The sequence below is a fragment of the Triturus cristatus genome, chromosome 3_2, assembly GCF_964204655.1.
Source record: "Triturus cristatus chromosome 3_2, aTriCri1.1, whole genome shotgun sequence".
NCBI lineage: Eukaryota > Metazoa > Chordata > Amphibia > Caudata > Salamandridae > Triturus > Triturus cristatus.
In genome coordinates, this window is record NC_140584.1 from 461,796,723 (window position 1) to 461,818,847 (window position 22,125).

General features: G+C 40.9%; 1 protein-coding gene across 1 annotated transcript in view; it reads right to left on the bottom strand.

Annotated features, from left to right (window-relative positions):
- C3_2H11orf58 (chromosome 3_2 C11orf58 homolog) overlaps positions 1 to 22,125 on the bottom strand; it is an 85,569-nt gene that overhangs the window by 41,211 nt on the left and 22,233 nt on the right. Inside the window, exons 2-3 of the mRNA XM_085648092.1 lie at positions 21,671 to 21,754; positions 7,269 to 7,329 (exon numbers count right to left, since the gene is read on the bottom strand). Of these exons, the coding sequence (XP_085504218.1) occupies positions 7,269 to 7,329; positions 21,671 to 21,754 (145 nt within the window). The remainder of the gene's footprint in view (positions 1 to 7,268; positions 7,330 to 21,670; positions 21,755 to 22,125) is intronic.

Sequence of the window (22,125 nt, forward strand, 5' to 3'; positions counted from 1 at the left end):
AGGTATTCCTACCCAAGAGTCTTGAGAGTTCAACCCATACATCTGCATCCGCATCACCTGTACCAGGTGCAGGTACCTCTCCTTTGTCTCTGCAACCTCACACAAGATCTGGAAGGCTAATTTGGGCGCCTCGACGACTAATTGTAGAGCTATGAGTGTATGTATGTAAAATTGTAACTTTTTATTTAACAAGGGGGGGTGATGTAGTGTCTTGTATATATTTGTATAGCAGGACCCTTGTGTTCCCCAAAGGACTCCGCAGGAATGACAGAAGCATTGGGGCGAGTCTAGGTGTGGTTAAATCAAGTTGGTGACGTATTGTCAGTCAGTTAACAGTTGTACTCTAAAGAATAAAGATGTGCACTACAGAGCTACGTGTGTGGCATAGTCTTTTACATGCTACCGGGCTGGGGAGGATGCTACAGGTAGAACAAAATGCTGCCTGAATTAAGCAAAAAATTAAAAACCTAGAGTAAACAGTCAGCCCTAAGAAATATCGGTGCACACCTTGTTCAAATTAAAGCATTGAGCAAACTTTAGCACAGCGGGTAGATGCATCCTAACATTTTTTCCACTTAGCACCTTGAATGTGCATAGTGACAATGATTTCCAGGAGACTGGGCTGAGTTACTGAAAACTGTGTTGAGAAAAGAAATGGTGCCACAATAGTATCTACTGAACCAACTTAAGTACATTAACAACAAGCATTTGCAGTACAATAGGTCTCGCATTTACGCGAGTTTAAGCTATTGGCATTGTAAAAGACAATGCCTTTTTATGTTTTAAAAACTAAAACAAAAATAAAAGGCATTGTTATTTGCAATGTCAATAGCTCAAACCCATGTAAATGCGAGACCTATTGCATTCCAAATGTTTGTTAGATTAGTGAGTCGAAACACTCCCTTTCGGACTGCGTGGCAAATTAATTAAACAAGAGCGGTCGTTAAAGTGAAAGCGGACCACGCTGCAAATAAAAATAAAAAAAATAGTGCTTACCAACTTATGAAGGAGACCGTGTAACACCACAAGTAAAAGATCCAGTCCTCATGGGAGGTAACAAATGGTGACAGGGCGGTAACAAGGAGGGACTAACAAGCCTCATTATCAATCGGAAGCCAGCATTTACCAAGGACAATGACACCCGCCTATCAAAAATATGGGTGGAGAGAAGGTGAGGCATTCACAGCATACTGGACTACCGCATTCCTCGCAGAGCGAGTATTGCATGCGCGCTGCCGCTAGGCTCGACCTAAAAAGGGGGACAAACCACTCATTTGATGAAGCCCAGAGGGAACAGATAAAGAAAACAATTGTTATATTTTACTTGGTGTGAAGCAAGCCAGGCGCACAAACGCATAAAGGGATCTATGGTAGTTTACTAAAGCCTTGCATTATTGACAGCCACTAACATGGCTCCTTCAAACTTAAATGCAGTGCACAAAGGACGTTATAATGGCCTCTGAAAAGGCAAATTCATGAACCCACAATAAGGCATAGCGGCTATAATCCACAATCCAACCAAAAATAATAATGAAGAAAAATTAAAGTTGTCCAAATTACAATTTGAGATGCTGCCATTCAGAGCACATTAGAAGTGCAGCTCATTTTATGTTGCAAATTTTTCTATTAGAACGTGCCAACACCGATTTGTGAGGAATGGGGTGGTACTAAATGCACCCAGCGAATGCAGATATCCTGGGATGGGGAATTTATGGATGCATTTAATACTTCCTATTTAGTTTTTTGGATGAGGCATAATATAGAATCAGTATGTACTGTGCCAAATTCAAAACTTGTTAGTGTTGGGAGGCTATACCAATGACAATATCAACTTATGTAGTACTACCAAGGATTTTTAAATGATCTGGCTGGAGGGAAAGTTGGTAAATGCACAAACCAGTGAGAACGCGAAGATAGATTTGGGAAGGAAAACATTTTGTCACCTTGATCCAACATTTGCTTTATTTGCAGGAGGCGCTGGGTAACAGAAGACACTTGACATCAGTTTCATGTTCAGAGGTCTTCCCGGGGCATAAATAAGGGGCATCAGTTCTCTGGGGCATAACCATGCTTCTCAAACAAATTTCATAACCAGCAGTGGGAGCTCTGGCTCACGAAAGGTTCCTTCAACGTTTTGATGGACAGCCTTGAAAAAAACAGCTAAAGCAGGAATGCTCGTGTGTCAATACATCACGAGTACCATTAGATTGCTAGAGTCACTATACCATAGGAAGCTTTTTTTAATGTTATATAGAATATATATTTTATAATTTTAGTTTCTGGAGGTGTGGGCAAAGGTAACCCCATCCAACAACCTATTATGCAAGTGTACATAAGGAACAATATACCTGTGATGCAGCAACACAATGTAAAAGTACTTGCAGTTTAGGGTTTGCGATGTTGTGGATTAAATCTAGTGGCGATACGCTGTAGGATTGTTCTGAAGCCACGGACCTTTGATCAGCTTCTTAGTTTCAACCTCTCAAGAGTTTTTTCTGTCAAAGCCAAGACACACTTTCTGCATGCTGGAAGGAGTGCTAGTTCCTGAGGGGAGTGTTTGTCTGATGTTTTGTTTAATACCCTTCTTAGGATCTTAAATGTGCTATCTAGGAGGGATATCAGGCGGTAGTAGTGAGGTTGGCTCTTGTCTACTTTTTTGACAATAGGGACAATAATAGCCACCTACCAGGTCTTAACCAGGGGGCCTGTAATTGCACTAGTTATTACACTTGTTATTAAGGGTGCCCAGAACTGTGGCAAAGATTTGAAAAGGTCTGAGGGAATTTGGTCAGGGCCCGGTGCTTTGGCTAAAATTACATCTGACACTTTTATTGAGATACTTAATTCAAGGGTAGCAGTTGAATGCCAATTAACTATTTTGCTAAGGCTTGCATTCAAAGTCTGCTCTTTTAGGCCGAAAACGTTGGAAAAATGGGCCACTCAGTCTTTGCTTGGGATAACACAATCCATTGTTTGAGGGTCCCCCACCCAAGGAGTTCAGGGAGTCTACTACCTGCCAGAAAGCTCTGGAGTCTTTTGTCTCACTTGCCATTATAAGATCCTCCCAGGCTTTTTGCTAGATCAATTTCTTTCTTTTTTGGATTGATTCCATGTAGATTTTCCTCGCCTTGATAATTCTTGGTTGTTCTAGCGGGTGTTTACTCAAGGCAAGCTTTAAAAGTCCATGGGCTTTAAGCAGGTTCCATCAAACCACTTTGGATTGTGACTAAATTGTGTCGCTCCCTTGGTTAATCTGCCTGCCATATAATTGTTTAGCCTGGTAAATGCAGTTATTAAGTCTGTTGGGTTTGCATCTTTTCGGAGGATCTGGTCTATTACTGCTTGGTTGTTCATAAGAAGATCTCTATGAAATGCTTCCTTATCTATTTCCTCCCATTTAATAAGGGATTTTCAACATGACCTTATACATGAGGCCACAACTTTACATGTCACGAGCAGTGAAGTCAGCTCCTCGGAAATTAGAACAATCAATTGTGTAGTTTGAACTGGAGCTCATATAGGTCAGGAGCTTTGATAAGCTCTGTGTACAGCATTCTGATGTAGATATTAAATTATTTGCAAGGATCACTCAGTTTAGTGAGTCACCATAAGAGTTGTGTTCAAAATGTGTGAGGGGCTGATTAAATTCATCACTGATTCTGCATATTGTAGATACTCCAAAAGTGCACATTTCGATATTGAAGTCACCTACTCAAATAATTGATACTGCCTTTATGTTGTCACTTAAAATGTTATCCAAGGCATACTATATAACGTCCACAACTTTAGATTCTGCATGATCAAATAAGGACCACATCAAATGGCTTCTGCGAGGTGATCAGAAGGATATGGCAGAAAGGTATGATGGCCTTCTCATATACCATGCAATCAGCCAAAGAAACAGATTTAGCTAGGCATGACTTCGACGAGGTGGCTACAATGTGGTAAGTGACAAACTCATTCATATGTGGCAGGTCAAATAACCATGTCTCTTGGCAACATATTATATGGTGATGGTCAACTTCATTTAGCCAGACGCAAGCCTCCTGTTTAGTCATGTACACCCTCTTTCCAAGGCCATTACGAAAAAGAGTCTTTCAGGTCTAATAAATTCCTTCACTATCACCAAGCTTTCCTCTTTATTTCTACTCCCGCTTCAATTAGAAATTCGCAAGATAAAACCTATTGGATATGGTAATTGTTTATTTACCGTTCAAAATCCTAGTGCCTGGGAATTCTTAAAAGGTACAATCCAAAGTGAAAGCAATAACATGGAATGGCAAAAGATGTTAAACACCATTTGTGCTTAATGGTACTACTTAAAAAAAAAAAAAAAAAATTATTCTCAATAGCGCCAGGTTGCCTTTAGTCAAAAAGAACATGTCATGCAACCGTTAGGAGAGAACTGCATCTTGGTAGATGATTTCAACTGAATTATTCTGAATAATATCTGTATAATTAAAAAAGCAAAGCACAACTGATAAAATTAGATGTGTATTACCCAAACGTAAAATAAGTCTTTGAATCAAAGACACCTATTATGCACAGAATTCCAATCGTCAAAACAGTTAAATAAGTGTAAATTCTGCCATACAACATCATTTTATGAAGATCCCAGATATTTTCCGATGCTCTACGAGAGTGGCCCTTTCTTATGGCTTCTTCTGGAGGTGAATCTCTGAACGTTGACCCAATCCACTGGTGATTGGAACCACTATGAGGGACTGAATCCCCTGTGACAATCTAAATCCTTCAAAATCTTCCTGTACCTGTCCAACTACTGCTGTAATGGGCAGAGCAATAATCACACTACTGGCATGTTGTGTATTTACATTGACATCATGACGAATACCCAATTTGTAATTTATTCTTGGGTTTGTAGTTTTTCTTCACATGGGAAGCATTGCACCAATGTTTGGATTTTGTGTTAAGTCTTGGTGTATGTCAATTGTGGATAGACATTTTAACATAACGAGGCAAATGCGAAGGTTCCCCTTTATTGTAAAAGGTTTTGAAATTATGCCAATGAGAACCATTCTTTTGGGTGCAAGAGGACGCGTACATAAACAACAAGGACAATTCTGGTGCACTACAGATCTACACAATAATTACTAGGCAGTGAATCTTACAACATTGCCTTTCTCAATTTCTGACTTCCGATGGGCTCCTTGAAATTGACTCAAATGTAAAGTTGGTTGGCACACGTGACCTCTTAAAAGATTAGTCAGTACACTGTACGACTCTATACAGACACCTTAAGTATATTTTCTATCTCCACATTTCACTTCTCTTAAAAGATAAAACAATAGGGATATTGTGTACACCCTCAAAACCATTCGCTGTCTTAAAGGTAACCGGTCTTCTGATCTTATCAAATTGGTTACCCACAATTCTGGTGCCTTGCTAGAGAAACTCCCTTCAATTCTCAATAGGAGCTGCACTTTTTATAACTTACTTAAAGGGCATATCGGGCCCACGAATTCAATGCATGGTCTGCAATACTGAATTAAGCGGTACTGAGGGAGTGATGTGATCTCTATTCATAATATAATGATTTTAGCATTTCTGAAAATTCATATATATACTTGGCCTTGCTGTCCAACTGCCTTAAGCAGATAAAATCATCTGAAAATTACCATTAGATCAACAGGTTGTGCCAGAGGGTTGCAAGTAAAAAGAATTGTGTACGCTTAAAACTTTGTCACGCATGACAGCCACATTACAACTTGTTTCTTAAAGGAACAGGAGCTTCAATGCAGAAGTGTTACTACTTTGAGCACAGAAGAGGGGGGATGCAAAGAGGAAGATGCCAATTTAAGTCTTGTGCCTTATACAAAATAATGAGCTCTTTTCACCATCCAAATAGTGGCTTCTAGCAAAATTATTGTTTTTACTCTATAAAAGGTATGTAAAGCGATCATATCTCGCAGTATTTGGCATATGTCATATCCCAATTGAGAACTATTTAGAGACCAAACATGGCAAGCGTCTCCTGAAGTAGGGGACGTCCCCCTGCTCACAGCAAGAACCCCTAAAGGGTTTAAAAAGTTCGATAATCAGTACACGGTGGTTTGAAAAAATAGTCAGAGACTATGTTGGGATGATTTCAAGTTTTTGCCTCTTTTGAATGCGAAGATGGATTTTTCAGTAAATAAGCACTTGAAATCCGGTTCTATGGCCAAAATAACCAGTGTCGCAAGATGATTTTTCTAAAACGATTGCTCATTGTTGAAAATTTAGAAACCACAACTGATCGTTGACTAATGGATTTGACAGTTTTGGTTAGTAATTGTGTTCGGGTTTTCATTGAGCAACGTTGTTTGGCCTGAGCTAAAATCTGTTGTGGGTAACCGCGTTGAGAAAACTTCTTTACCATCGTTTCCATTTGTTCAGAACAAATGTCCGGTTGTGATAAAATGCGTTTGACACGGAGTAGTTGTGTGTAAGGCAAATGATTTTTCAAGGCTGGTTGGTGGAAGCTGTTAAAGTGCAAAAGATTATTGCGATCAGTTTTCTTGCGATACATGGTGGTTTCTATGCTTTGCCATGATGATACCAACATTGACATGAACGGTTATGTTTTTGGTTACTTCCAGATTCTTTGCTTTAAACTTTTCTTGTAGATATTACCCCTGATGAAGGGCTTGATAGGACCGAAATGCATTGGGCAAGGTTCACTATAACTAATGGATTGATACCTTCAATATTCATGGATGAATCTTTTGTGATATGATCAACTAAATATCATCAATTTAACCATCCCAACATAGTCTCCGACTAATTTTTCAAACCACCGTGTACTGATTATCTAACTTTTTAAACCCTTTAGGGGTTCTTGCTGTGTGCAGGGGGATGTCCCCTACTTCAGGAGACGCTTGCCATATTTGAATTCTGACACTCTAGACCAGAGAGTGATACCCCAGCAGCACACCACAGCCAACCACAACGCTCAACACGGATAGTGCGCTTATCAATTTTTTGTTCTCAACTATTTAGAGACCCCAGATGAAGCAGCACACCTCCTACTGCCAACCACACTACTTTTTTTCTTAAATTGTTTAAAACAGTGAGAGATTAGCTGCCAAGACAATGTTAGCTGATCTGTTATTTGCACACTCTGCTGAATAAGACAGTTGCCAAAAAGCAAAACAAATAAGGCCCACTGTACGCAAGCCCAGAGCAGACAATCTACAAAGACAGTCATATAAAAAGTGCACCTTACATTAAAAATCAAATGCGCTACCACTGTACATCAAATAAACACTAACCTGTTCGGAAGTGTGATGTTGACTTATGGTCTCCTATAACAAGACGTCCAGTGTGTTCTTTCTGCAGACCAACAAAAGGAGAAACAGGTTGGATGTACATGAATTACTATCCATAGCAATTAAATCTGCTCATCATATGAAACTGGTTCAACCAGCGACACAAGCACTGGCTTTAAGCCTGGTAGCTATGGTTTGTTTTCTCAGTTCAATTTTCCACATTGGATATATAATATTTTGCAAGATTTATGTATCTCTTTGCGGTTAGTCCTAAAACCATGATGTTAAACAGCACGTTTTAACATGGTGCTGTAAATTAATCTTTTATACACTGCAATATTTTTTTTACATTGTACTAAACCTGTTTAGCGATTCAGAAAAGCTTTTCTGAATTGTGAAAGGCATTTTGCGACTCATTCTTAATCACAATTTGGAGGGGAGTGAAAGGGGGTTCCCCTCCTATTTAGGATTCACAATGAGATGTATCAGTGATCTGGGACCACAATTGGGTCTGCAAGTCATTGGAAAGTTACCAAAACCTCACAATAGGTGGTAGATAACTTAGCAAAGACAAAGCTATCCCTATTGGACAGCTTCTATTTTGGAAATTGAGTTGGGCAACCTCAGGGGAAGCAGACAGCAGTCTGAAGGATCCCGGTCTGCCCTGCTCCACACAAGCTGATGAGGTCACAACTGGATAACTTTTTTTTTTTTTTTTTCAAGCAGCACCTGTCCCTTGAAGGTACACAAGGTCCTTTAAAAGCAATTCCATTTGGGAATACAAACTTGGGAATGGAGGTCTGGAGTTCTTTAAATGCTGCAGACTCTGGACTGGTAGCCAATCAAAGGGGGTGTAAAAAACCTGCCCAATTAATATTGATTAGGAATGCTGTTCTGAGGACCCCTACAAATGGGCATTTTGCAATATGACCTTGTTGAACAAAGGCTGTATTGCAAAACTACAGACTAGTCACAAAATGTCGGCGAGTAATATGTAACCACTATTGCGACCTGTCTGTAGGGACATCTGGCCTAATGTTCTCTTGATCAATCTCTCCAGGGAACCCTTGTAGACCGTATCCTTATCTTCACAGAACACAATCATCTTAAATTTTTTGTTACTGTACAAGAGCTATGAAAATACAGCAGTGAGCATTTATTTGGTATGGGCACTAAAAGTGTGGATTAATCAGCTATCTAGTTAAGTTTAAGATGTTAAACGAATTATACCAGACTTTCCTCTATAGCAAATACAATAAAATGCAGAAAATGGCCAAATGCACCACTCCATACGGCCCATATATACACTAAGAAGTGGGGTTATGCCCTAAATGATACGCTCAACATGTTTAGGAACCATATAATGCTCCCATCATACATGCATGTCTACATGCTACATCATGAAAGTACTGCTAGACCAGAAAGTATTGCTAGTACTCTTAAGTTAATCAACTAACAAGTTTGATATTTTATAGTATAGCATACGCCCGATTATGTGAGCTGAAATCGTTGAGCACTAATTGCAGCTATAACGAATGTAAGAGGGAATCTTTTGGTAATGCCAAACCGGTTACTGATGGCGCCAGCAGGAAGATTAAGCCTCTCATATAGGCGATCACAATGTAATTATGGCAGCATAATGTCATGTAATTTGGTGCTAGGTGAACTGTGCAAAATGTGCGAATGGAATACAAAGTTAATTGTGATATTTGACAGTGGGAGACGAATAGGAGTAGAAAACAACTAGCTTAGAGGCATTTGCTCCTTCAACAATATATTTTATCTTCGAACCATTTGCATGCCTGTATCTCAAGTGACTTATGTGAGGTGTACCCTCAAGGGGAAAAGTTTCTTGAGATACAGGCAAGATTTTTTTTTTTTAAATGACACATACATGCACAATCTTAACAATAATCATTTTTCAAGTCCTAGTTTATGAAAAAATGTTTCCTTCTTGTGTCTTCTTACAGACATTTGCCCCCACCACCCTTCCCAGTGAATACCACTCATTGTTTAACAAATGCACTTATTTGCGCTCAAGTTAGAAATCTCAGAAAAACAAAAAGCAATGGATGGACTGCTTGAAATAACCTCAGCCATAAATTATCACAATCACACAGGACCATGTATTTTTTTTTTTGTTTAATCAGGTGGGAACAGTACGTCCAGGCTTGCGCCCTGTAGCTCAGTAGGACATAGGACTCAAGCTCCAACTGTATTAGGCACAACAAATGTGAGACATCTGCCGGGACTACTTGTGCTCATATGCCGTGTGGATGTGGCTTAGCAGTTTAGAGTGGATTCTCCCTTTACGGATGTGGGCCTACAAGGATCTGACTATAGTTGGCTCTTCCCGTTTACACACAGTGCAAAAATTGAAGGACACGAATGTGGAGCACAGTAATTGACACCTACTAAAACTCACTAAAGCATGCCATCACTTTTTAGGTCTTGCCTAAGGGCACATTTTGTTATCTGTTGTCGAAGACCTATTGTGTACAATACTTTTACTTAGAGCAGGCTTTGGGTCTACTCATTGCCTATCATTTGTTTTTAGGTCTCGTCTACGCAGCGCGCATGGGCTGCATAGGAGGGGACCTTTTGAAATCAATCAGCATTTTGGCCAAAAACGTGCACGTTTTGCATTGCTTTCCATTGCAACGCGTGCACGTTTGGCGTTTCCCTTGCAGGAGCGAGCTTTGGCGCCATCTGTTTGTAAATATGTTGAAAACAGATTGTGCCCCTGCTCGCTCCCGCAAGGGAAACGCTGTGTGTGTGTCTGGGATGCAGGCCGTGTCAGTTGCCTTTCAATTCGATGGCACGCTGCACCTCTACCCCCTTCTGCCGTTTTGGTCTTTGGCCCTCCCGTGCTGCGATTGGCTCTGTATATTTGTTATGTTTTATTTTGTTTTGTGCTCTTCCACACTATATAAACTTATATTTTCAGCTGGCTACAAGAGATTTCGCTAAATGGAGGAGGTTACCCTTTCCTCCTCTGATAGCTCCCTGGAAGCAGTAATACGATACAAAATCCAAAGCATTATATTTTATAGTGCACGGACACGCTTGACTAGGATGAATGAGTATATGAGCCTGCAAACAGAAATTATTTCAGTGTTTGAAGGGCCGATTTTCTTTTCTCAGCAAGAATCAAATGCCTTTAGAAACCAATACTTTGAATAAATATGTTAAAACTGAGAACCCGGTTAATATTCGGCCTCTTTCTGCTCTCCCATGTGCCCCCTTCGAGATCCTCCTCTCCTTCCGCATTCTGCCAGCACCCTCCTAACGAATAGTCGTCCTCCACCGCCACCATCACCGCCACCATCACCACCACCACCACGTCGTCGTCCACCAGCACCACCACGTCCACCACCACCACCACCCATGACAGGTAAAGTGTCACTGGAGGGCAGGGGTAATAGGAGTGTCAACCCCGGCTGTACATGGGACATTTAAGGATGCATTGGGTGCGTGAAGACGGGAATAGGGGCTAGAAGTATTACACCAGGCCCAAAATACATTTTGAAGAGGAGCAGTGTCACTGTGGCTCCTGTAAAAGCACTCGCAGCATCGCTACCTCACAGTGGCATACCTGCACGAGCCACTCACTCAAAACAAGCACTGGCATAGCCAATAGGTCTCGCCTTTGGGCCCTTATAAGTATTTAGCCATGTAACACTTGATGTTGTTGCACCAAGGATATTGTGCTGGATAATTAAACACTTATAAAGGTCCCAAAGGCGAGACCTATTGGCTATGCCAATTCTTGTTTTCCTTGGAGTACTCCATGCAGTGCATGGGTTTCCTCGCTCCCCTCTCACATCCTCTTCGTGTTGCTCCCCACCTCCCCCTCCAAGCTCATTCGCGAAAGCATTGCAACAGGTATATTTTTAATAATATTGACTAAAAGAGCAGAAATCATAGGATTGAGTATCTTTTATCTCATGACTTCACATATTTCATGAAAGCCCAAGCCTTGGCACAAAATGCAGCAATCAGTGCTGGGTAAAGGGTAAGCTGCTGCACTCATTCTCTCTATGTTTGAGACAGAAGGTATATTTGAAGGGTCTTGAAATATTTCTTTTCACCCGAAGACCCATAAATATGCTTTCCAGGCTGTTGCACGTAACCAAATTGTTGGATCATTTGTTCCAGTTTCTAATTGCGTAGAAAGAAAATGGAAAGCGTTTTCCTTTCAATTATGACTATTTTTCAGGCAGCTTAAATTCTTTTAAGTACCTGCAACTATTACTATGTTTTTATTCCTGCTCGCTCACGTGCAACAAACCAGCTGTTTAATTTTTGTTCATTTTATCTGTCAATTTTAAATAATAAACCATGCTATTTATTAAAACTGGAAATACTGAATATTATGTTTAGTACTGAGATATCTTAATGTAGCCTTAGAGCCCGACTTAGCGGGCTCTACAGGCCATTAAAAGCCTACTTCAGCGTTAAAGAGGTTTAACAAGGGAGTAGGCCGGTAGCGCCTGCTAGGGGGGGATGGAAGGCTATTAGAACATTCCGCCCCTAGAGGGCAGAATGTTCTACTTAGTAAAACAAAGGCCTCTCAGAGCCCAAGTGGGTTTAAATCCCCATGGGCTCCGAGAGGCCTTTGTTCACAGCAAAAACATTGGAGTGTTGCTCTCCATGCTTCTACCAGCCATTAGAAGCCTGGAGCACTCCACTGTGTACAATGGAGCTCCCAACATTCCATTGTTCTAATATAGGTTTGCTTTTTTTCTAGTCTGTGGAAATGTAATTTTCCATACTTTAACAATACTTTACAAACAGGCATTGGTAAAGCCAGCTGCTTAGGGAACTTGCTTTATAAAGACAAGACCTATCATGTTTGCCTATGCTTATTTGTTTTTGCTATGATGCACATCAGTGTGAAGTGTTTTACACAGCAAGTGTTCATAAACCCCTCATACCACAGCATCAGCACTTAACCCAGAATACTAGCCCGTTCAAAATAAAATGACTAGCCTAATTCACAATGCACCCTAATATTTTTGATTGGTATAGTCCAGGGCAATTAGAATGTTCTTCTTGCCCAAATGATTTATTATTTTCAAGTGTACTCATCTGAATTAATCATCCACAGTTCCTAAACTGCCTTCATTGTGAACGTTATTAAATTGGAGCTCTCTCCATAATGCACTACAATCAAAATATTTAACTGAAGTAATGTGATTACACACCATAATCATGTCAAAGATACTCGGTTTGACATATAACTTTGTTTGCATAGCTACTGTCCTAAAAACGCTACAATTCTTGAAAAGGAGACAAGGCAGGTTGAATTTCAGAACATGTAAATTAGGTTATCATTTATGCAACTTAACCCTAAAATTATACTCAATTCATAAGTCAAAATTGTACTCTTGAAGTCCCTATCGTGGTTATTGTGCATCGACATGTACATGGATGTGAAAAAAAAACGCAGAGACCGAGTACAATGTTTGCCTTCATATAGTCCTCAGCAAGTTCTAAAAGCAGATAATTCTAACATGTCAGAAAAAATATAATTTCAGTACCTTTGTGTGAAAAAGTGCAATGTGATTCAGTTGCTTTTAGTAAACATTTCCTGTACGAGAGAAGTTTCTCATCTGTTACGAATTCTGCCCCACTCCTTACAAATCTGCTCATGCTCTGTGAGGTTTGAGGGTCTTTGCTTAGGCGGCACTCTTTAGGTCATGCCACTTCATCTTACTGGTTTTGAAGGATGGACTTTGACGTGACCATGCCAAAGTCCTAATTGTTTTCTTTTTCAGCCATTGATTAAATAGTGCTTTATAGGTCTTGCCTAAGAGTGCTTGTGCTGTCCTGTCCCTGCGAGACATGCTGTATCCAGAATATAGCTTTGAAAGCTCTGCCCATTTTCAAGGACTGCACCAGTTAGATGTTTTGTTACTCAGAACTTGTGAGCACTATTTATTTCTTTAAGCTGGAGCACTGGAGACCAGTGCTCGTGGTTTACAGAACTCTGTTGTAAACAGGGCTGTAAATATTGCTCTTATATCGCCCCATTTGCTGTGCATTCAAACACCGAGGTCTGTTTTTTTCCCCACTTGTGCTCGATGCCATTGGCATCAATGCTTCCCCCGTCCTTGTGTTAACCTGATTAATATGTCTGTGAGCCTCTATGCGTACCGTGGCCAATGTTAAAAATATATGGCTCGTCCCCAGCTCTCTCTCCTGTAGCCTCTTTTCCTCTCCTTCCCACCTGCCCCTTCCCAATCCCGCCAGATGGCCCTCACATCTGAACGTTTAATTTCTGTAGACAAGGAACCAATTACACTGCTTTATGTAACTGCTAATAAAGTTTATGCACATTTTCACAGTTTTGGTATTTCTCCTTCTGCAGTTGGAGTGCAATTCTTTAATGTAGTCCTGAATCTGATATTTCCTTTCAAGCCAATTGTTTAACTAACCTCATTCCATACAACAACACTTCACTCTACCCAACCCACTTCACTCTATGCAATGCCACTCCAAGTAGTGACACTCGAGCCAACCCCACTCTCCGCAGTGCCTCTCACGCAACACCACTCCAAGCTGCTGCACTCCACACAACTGCACACCATAAGCCACTCCATGCAACCCTACTCCACACAAATGCACTCCACTCAAACGCACTTCATGCAACTGCAGGCTATGCCACACCACTCTAATCTATGAAAGGGCACTCCATGCAACACAGCTCAGTACACTGTCACTCCATGCAACGCCACCCCGCTCTACGCAACGTCACTACATTTTATGCAACACCACTCCACGCAAATCTGCATTACTCCACTCCACTTTACTCCACCCTGCTGCGCTTTACTCCGCTCCACCCAACTACGCTTTACTCCCCTCCAGGCCGCTCAACTCCTGGCCACTCCACTCTGCTCCCTTTCGCTCCACTACAATGAATGCCACTCCATTTTACTACACTCTGATGCACTGCGCTGTGCCTCACTCCATGACACCCAGCTCTACGCAATGCCGCTCTACGCAACATCACTCAATACAATGCCAATCTATGCAATGCCACTCTATGCAATGCCGCCCCACTCTACACACCTACATTCAACGCAACTGCAACCACGTCAATCAATGCAGCGCCACCCACGCAATTCCACTTCTTGCAATGCCACCACACCCTACTCCACTCAACCCCACTCCTCTCTCCACAATGCCATTTTGCTCTATGCAACACCACTCCAACCAACTGCACTCCACTTTACGCCACAGGACTCTCAATAAAACGTCAATCCATATAACCACACCACACAACATAATTACAATCCACATAATAGCACTCAACACCACATAATTGAACTCCACCTAACCTTACACTAAATACCACCAACCCACTATATTCCACATAAGCCACATTAAAAAAAACAACTCATGCCACATAATTCCACTCAACATAATTTCACTCTATACCACACTAACTCCACACCACACAAAAAAAACATTATTCCACCCCACAACAAAATTCCACTACACATCACATATCCAATTTACAATACATCATTCAATACCATACCATAAAATTCAACAGCGCACAATGTAATTAAACTCCACTACATAACACTCCACCACACAAAATACCATTCATCATAATTACACCCAATTACTATCCACATAATACAACTGCACACCATGCCACATAATTCCACTACAAAAACCGACTATACCATACAATTCCATGCTACAACCAAGAATGCCAATCCAATCCACATAATTCTACTACACACCACATACATCCACTCCAATCTGTAACATAGGTAAGAGACATTTTCAGCACCAATAGCTCCAACTTTTTTTTACACCCAAACACACAGATCTGAAGCTTAGCTCCTACCTATTTCTTCTTTTTTATCACCACAGGTAAAGCTATGCACACAGTTCCACATCACACAATTGAACTCCACAAACAGCAATCCACACCACATAATTCGACACCAAACCACATAAAATAACACCACAATTACAGAACACACCCCAGACATCTAATCCACACCACAATTCCACATAGTGCCAGTACACCATATAATTAAACTCCACTACATACCACTCCACAACACAAAACACCATTCTACATAATGACACTCCATAACAATCCCACTCCACATAATTCCAGTACACTCAATACCACATATTTACTATCCATATAATTCCACGGCACACCATGCCACATAATTCCACTATTCAAATCCAATCCAACACAAACAATTTCATGCCACACAACTAATCCAATCCAACATACACAATTCCACTACACATAACATACATACATTCCATAACACATAGGTAAAATTCATTGCTATTTACAATGGCAATAGATCTAACTCGCACAAGTGCGAGAGATTGCATTTTCAATGCTTGTTTGATCACTGTTTTGGGGAGAATAGGCTTCACCTGGCTACCTTTCCACAAAAGCTGTACATGTTCAGCCTTCTCCTAATGTGAGAATTGTATTTAATAAGCACTCAGTCACTCCGGTAGCATCATGGCGCTAAAAAACACAACTGTGAGCCAGAAGCTCAGAAAGAAATAGTGAGAACAGAATTCAACAGTAACCTCTTGAAAACCTTTCTATTGAGTAATTTTTATAAAGAGTAGTATTTCTCTGCATAAATAGTCCACAGTGTGTGTGTCCCAGTTAGCAGAATTTGTGCCACTAGAGCAAGATTATTTTATTTTGGGAACTTGTTAGAACTTACTGCAAGGCGTCAGGAACGAGCAGCAGCTGGTACTTTTTACCTGACTTGTCCAGTCATAGTAAGTTGTGAGCACAATACTTGAAGTCATGAAGCAGATTCTTTAACTCATCGGAAAACAACGTAGATTCCCCTTTGAAGCACTTACACAATTGAACTTACTTCAGTGCTACTCTACACAAAGTTCTGAACGTGCTGCAGATTGTTATGAAATTGCCCCAGAGGCCCAAGTAGAGGCTACAGCAGTGTGCATGCATGAGCATACTAATGTATGAAAGAATAACCTTTAAGGAGCACATGTTGAAGCAGAGCAGTTAGATGAGTTGTAGCGTATTCTTAAGCAAAAGATGGGTCCCCTATTCACAACTCCTAAGGATTTGGCCTTAGTAGAGGAAATGGGAAGACGCTCCAGCGAGGATGCACAAATCGAATTGTGCCAGAGATTAGTGTGTCCAATGTCAAGAAGCTCATTTTTATTTACGCAGAGTTTCAAGACGTTCCGTCTCATCCTTATTTGGATGTCAAATCACCAAGAGTTGAAATTCTGGTGAGAACCAAAAACTCACTTTTAAGATAAATCACAGGCAGGGCATGAACTACCTTGTGATTGTTTGGCAACCTTGTGGGTCCCTTGCTCACTTTCCCACTGGATTCAAGCTAGCCTGGCTGATGAGGGGTGTTACCCCAAAAACGGTCCCAGGATGCTTTTTTCCAGTCCAGGGAAGACCTGGCTTGGCAGTTCAGGCTGGACTGTTCCCATGAGGCACAGGGTCAAGACTGATTTGCATAAAGCTGGGTCTGAATTGGGGTGGGAAAGTGAGCTAAAGAACGATGATGGATTCAGCCCAGATCTGCAACTGGGGTTGAGTGTCTGAAAAGTTGGGTTCCGTCCATCTCCTTGTTGCTTAACCTTGTTGCTTAACCAGCAAACGTAGTGGTGACACATGACTATCAAATAGAACGAGAGAGGGAGATGCGAACCCTAGAGGACTCCAAATATAACTGTGAATGGGGCAGCGGTGTTCTAACTGGGCACAGTTGGTTACCTGGCCCGGACACCCTTCAATCTATGACGAAGGGTAGCGTGGTTGATGGTGTGCTACTTTTACAGTTAGTACATCAGAGTTTTTACATTGCAGACACTGTGGAGACACAAATCACTGTGGACATGCCTAAAAAAAAAAATAATAAAAAAAAAAAAATCAGAAACACGCATAACAAAGAACATCGTCCAGCGAGTGGTGCGCGCGCTGTAAGGAAGAAAAAAACAAGGAATGCAGCTGCCACCCTGCGCGCCGCTGTCGCTCCCGCAAGCAAAACGCTGTGGGAGTGAACCTTTGCAAAAGAGGTGGGACATGCGATCGCCTTTAGCCATTTGCAGGCTAAGATAACGAAATGACACAGGCAACAACCAACCCAATGCGTGGGGGGAGTCAGACCCACACAAAGTAGTTTAGAGTGCTTACAAGAAACCTCGCAAAGCAGCGCAAGAGCGCTGGCTCAGGCTCGACCTAAAAAGCCTGTGGCGTGGCCTGCAGTGGCCATATCATAGCGCATTTTTCAGTGACTTTCAGTCATGCTGAACAGCAGATGTGCTGCTAGACAACATGGTTAAAAGACATTCACAGTGACAAGGCCAATAGCTCGGGCATTGCAGAGATCTATTGACTTTGCCAATGCTTGTTCGGTGTCGACTGGGTTTTGCTGATCAAATGTGGAAGTGATAGTGAGAAACAGTTCAGGTGTTTTGAAGTGAGCAAGGAATGGGCAGAGCTGCGGACTTGGGAACTGGTGAAGCAGGTTCGAATCTCTGGGGTCAGATGAACAAGTTTGTGATTCTGGGCAAATCACTTTAGCTTACCCCTGCCTACTACAACGAATGTGCCACTGTGTAATGTAACTGGTGAACACTGAAAATGCTCCCTTAGCGACGTCTGCTGTTAGCACTTTGGCAAGATTGAGGACAGAACAAGCGCTCCAATACCATTGGGTTGTGCAAACAAAACCAACAAAAACAACAACATTGACGGATCGGGTAGGAGGGGGAAGGGAAAAAGGGCAAGCAACAACGTTGAAAAAATAATCTAGTCAAGATGGACGATGGACCGATGATACAATACCATCAGATGATTAAAAAAAATAAACATGTGTTTACACAACTTTAAGAAATACATTTGTTAATATACATGCACATGCATTTTAGCGGTATGTGTATAAGGAAGGCAGCCTGAAAACACACAAGTATTCCTATGGAGTGCTTGAAAACAAAGAAAAAAATATCTCGAGAAACCGGGAGCAGTGTAAAGAATCATGCCTTGGTCCATGTACTATGGGAGGACCTAACACAAGAAGAGGGCATGACGCCTGCATGCAATGACTAATGGCATCAAAGAAAATTAGCTATGCTGAAGTTTACCAATCTTAGGAAATGGGTGGCCCAGAAGCCCACAGTTAAAACACTTCTCTACGAGACAGCACATGCACGGTCTAGCCGAGAGCTAAAAATGATGGCTACCCCTTTGCGAAATTGTTTGACTGTCTCTGTGCACTGTTTTCTAAACTTATGGACTGCTTCTTGAGGGATCTAGGTTAGGGTGTGGCGTCAGCCATGATTTCTTAATTAATAAGGTGTCGCTAACGTGCATCCGGATATCATGAATTACTAAACTATCTACCGGTAGGGAGTGCTTATACAAGAGACAATTGAAGAATGGTATTACGTTAAGGCAGTGTGCTGGAGGCTGAACTACTTGTTTTAAGCGAAGAATAGCATAGGAACAGGTGGCGACAGCTACTAGTCACAGGTTATTTAACCTCCCAGTCAGGTCTGAATGCACAGTGTATTAATACATCCATTGCAGGGATCTGTATTTCACATCATGGTCACAAGTCCGACCACTCTGCCTTTCATACTTTTGGGTGCAATACAACGAGTACCACTGAGGTGGGTACTGAAACATCTCAGTTCAGCAACAAGCTACCCTTCAGGGTGAACATGCCCTTTACAACGGCAAGTTGAATTAAGTAATATGGAGCTGTTCTAAATAGGTTAATGTAGCTTCAGCTGGAATTAGGCCCTAGTTTCAAAGATGAATAGTTCACTGAGACCGTAAATAAAAGACAGAAAATCAGGGTGCAGCCTGACAGGGCCTACATGATGTGTGCAGGCAGCCTTGCTTTAGGCTCACCTGCGTGACAGTCTCACTTTTAAATTGTTAAATTTGGCCTGCACATGGTTCCCTGCAGTTCAAAAAGCTGTAGCACTGATCGATACATGTCACAAATAGATGTGGGATACTCCAAGGAAGACTGTAGGCAGTAAAAAGCTGAAAGTGAACCTGACAAAATAAATAAGCAGATACTATTATGAAAAGTAAACAAAATTAAGTAGGGTAGAGAAACAATAAGGCACACCTACAAGACGATAGTGTCTACTACAAACAAAAAAACATGAAATTAAAGCGTCCCTGAACATATTTTTGAGATTATCTGCGTCCTCTTTAAATATTATACAGTCTGGGCAATGGTATGAATTTGACGGCACATTCACTTTGTCCATTTGTAATTTATCTTTCTCACTGTAGAGTAAGGGACATCATATTGTTTGATATTGGCTTTATAAACTTCCCCCAGACGACTAAAAAGCAAACATTCTTTCTCCCAGACCATCGGAGATATCATTTGAAGCAGCCTTTGGGTGTTGGTACAAACATGAATGCTCAAGACCAAAAGTTTGGGGGGGTTATCGTTAGGTGGTACCAATTCCTGATGATAATGTGAACTTCTTTAGCAAGTGCTTCGAATTACAGTCTTAAAGGATGTGAAAGCACTAAGGTGCAGTTAACTTTGTCCAAACATTGCTTTTGAATATTAACTGACATTTTTGTTTAATAAGTGAGGGGTACGTAAAATGTGTTTGTGCTATTTGAGGCAAGATGAATGTATTGAGAGACTTGTTGAGGACTACAAGATGGCTATGCATCTAAAACCATAGAATCTTAGGAGAGTGTGCTTTCTTTTTCACATCACGGTATATGGTACAAACATGTCCTATTCATCACAGTATGACATTGTTTCGTGCATCTTTTGTTGATCTTGTACTTGCGTGTACACACCTCATGAATACGCCATGCCTGAAAAATAAAAAGCTGCATCCACAGATGTGTAATCTACAACCTATTTTGAGGAGGAAAAAGAAAAAGGAATTTCACTAACACAACAGGGCAACTTCTTATATAGCCATAGCAAATCTGGATGTTTATGAAAGAGTAAACGTTATAGACAGCCTACATCATAAAATTTAGTGTACGCCTAAAAGTACCTAACAGCATCAAAATAGTTGAAAGAAATACCCGTTAATAAATAACTCAGCAACAATAAGATTCATACTTTTAAAGTTATAATTGAGACACACTTTTTGCCCATTCATACCTCAAATACAGAGACAAACTGAACACAAAAAATAAACTAAGTGTCAACCTCATTCATGCCATAAAAATCCGCATATTTCACTGCTGATATCTCGTAGGTATTTCAACAGCTAAGACAGTGAAACGCCCAAAGGGATGTTGCGGGGTAAACAGGGCCTTGTATAGAAACATGCAGCTTCCTTAGATACTTCACTGGTGTTTTTTGTGTGTGTGGATTGATGGGGGGACACGCCACTATGGCATTTTCCAGAGATATTTTAGCATGATGTGCTTTTAGATGGGTATAACTGAAAACCACTGCAACGTCGGAAAAGTTAAATAGGTTCAAGTGAAAAAATGAGGTAAATATGAACATCACTTTTTGTACAAAAAAACAAATGTTTTAAATCTGATTCTGTTCGCAACCAACAAATGATACTCACCTACTCCCAAAACAATAATTAATGCAGAATGTGGTTGAGGTTCTTGTTTCAAAATGCCCACTTGCCACCACTCCTTATCTCACTTAAAATATTGGATGACATTTACAAAGGTTTACACTGGATATATTTGTGATAAACACAACTTGATATAAGTTGACAGTCATGTAGAAATTATCCACATAAACAGAGCTACCTGTAGATCAGAAATAAATGTATGAAGGCCACTGAATGAACGAAGCAACTACATTTCCCATCACCCTTAATCTTTGAGAACGCTTCATGAACGCACACAATATATGCCATTGCTCAGAACAGCTTTTCATTGTACAGAGACCCCTTAACAACTAACAAGGAGCCAACAGTTTAGCCATATAACACGGCCTAGTTATTGATTTAATTAATGTCCTTATATAGCACGCTAACAAATGAAAAATCAAATAATGCAAGAGGTTCACAGATATGTCAGAGCAGGGGTGTAACTCAGGAGGCAACCGAATCCATACTATTAGGTCGGGAAGAAGGAAGCCACAAAGTCATTCTTCCCGTACCAGCCAGGATGGGAGATGGGCTGTCTGTGGATTTATTCAAACTGTTTCTGGTTGTGCTAGTCAGTCAATGGTTTAGCTCTGTTCTCACCAGGGTTTGAGAGCCTTCCAGATATAGCTCTGCAAGGTTACACAAACACACACTGTGCCACAAGTGATTTTAGCAAATTATACAGTGGTTAAAAATGACATTTGGACACCCCTATTCAGCAAGGCCAGCAAAATACCTTAAATCCACTCTGAAGCAACATGTGTGCTCCATTTGATTTTTTAAAGAATTCTTACCTTTCCAGCTCCCATAAGCCTCAAGAATTTTTGCTTTCGCTCTTCATTGCCTAAATCTGCACGTGTCCATGTATTATCTCCGTCCTGCAAAATAAGATCATTTTCAAAGCTTCATTAACCACTCAAATTTCTGTCACACATTGCACTATGTTTAAAGATGCTTCTTTGGACACACAAAAAAGGAGAGGCTTCATATTACCGGCACATTTCGAACATACGAAATGGTTTAGGTGCAAAGTGCACCTAATCAGTCTCTATATAATTATTCATCAACATCGTGCTTTATGTATTGCAAAATAATAGAAGGCAGTAATGGCGAGGCGAGTCATGAATGGTTTCCATTTATTCGCTTCTTTTGATGCAGCAGATTAGACTATCGCCTCCAAAGCTTCCGCTATGTCCGACTGTACGAGCATGTCTTTATTCATTTAACCCTGTCTCCAAACAAATGCCCT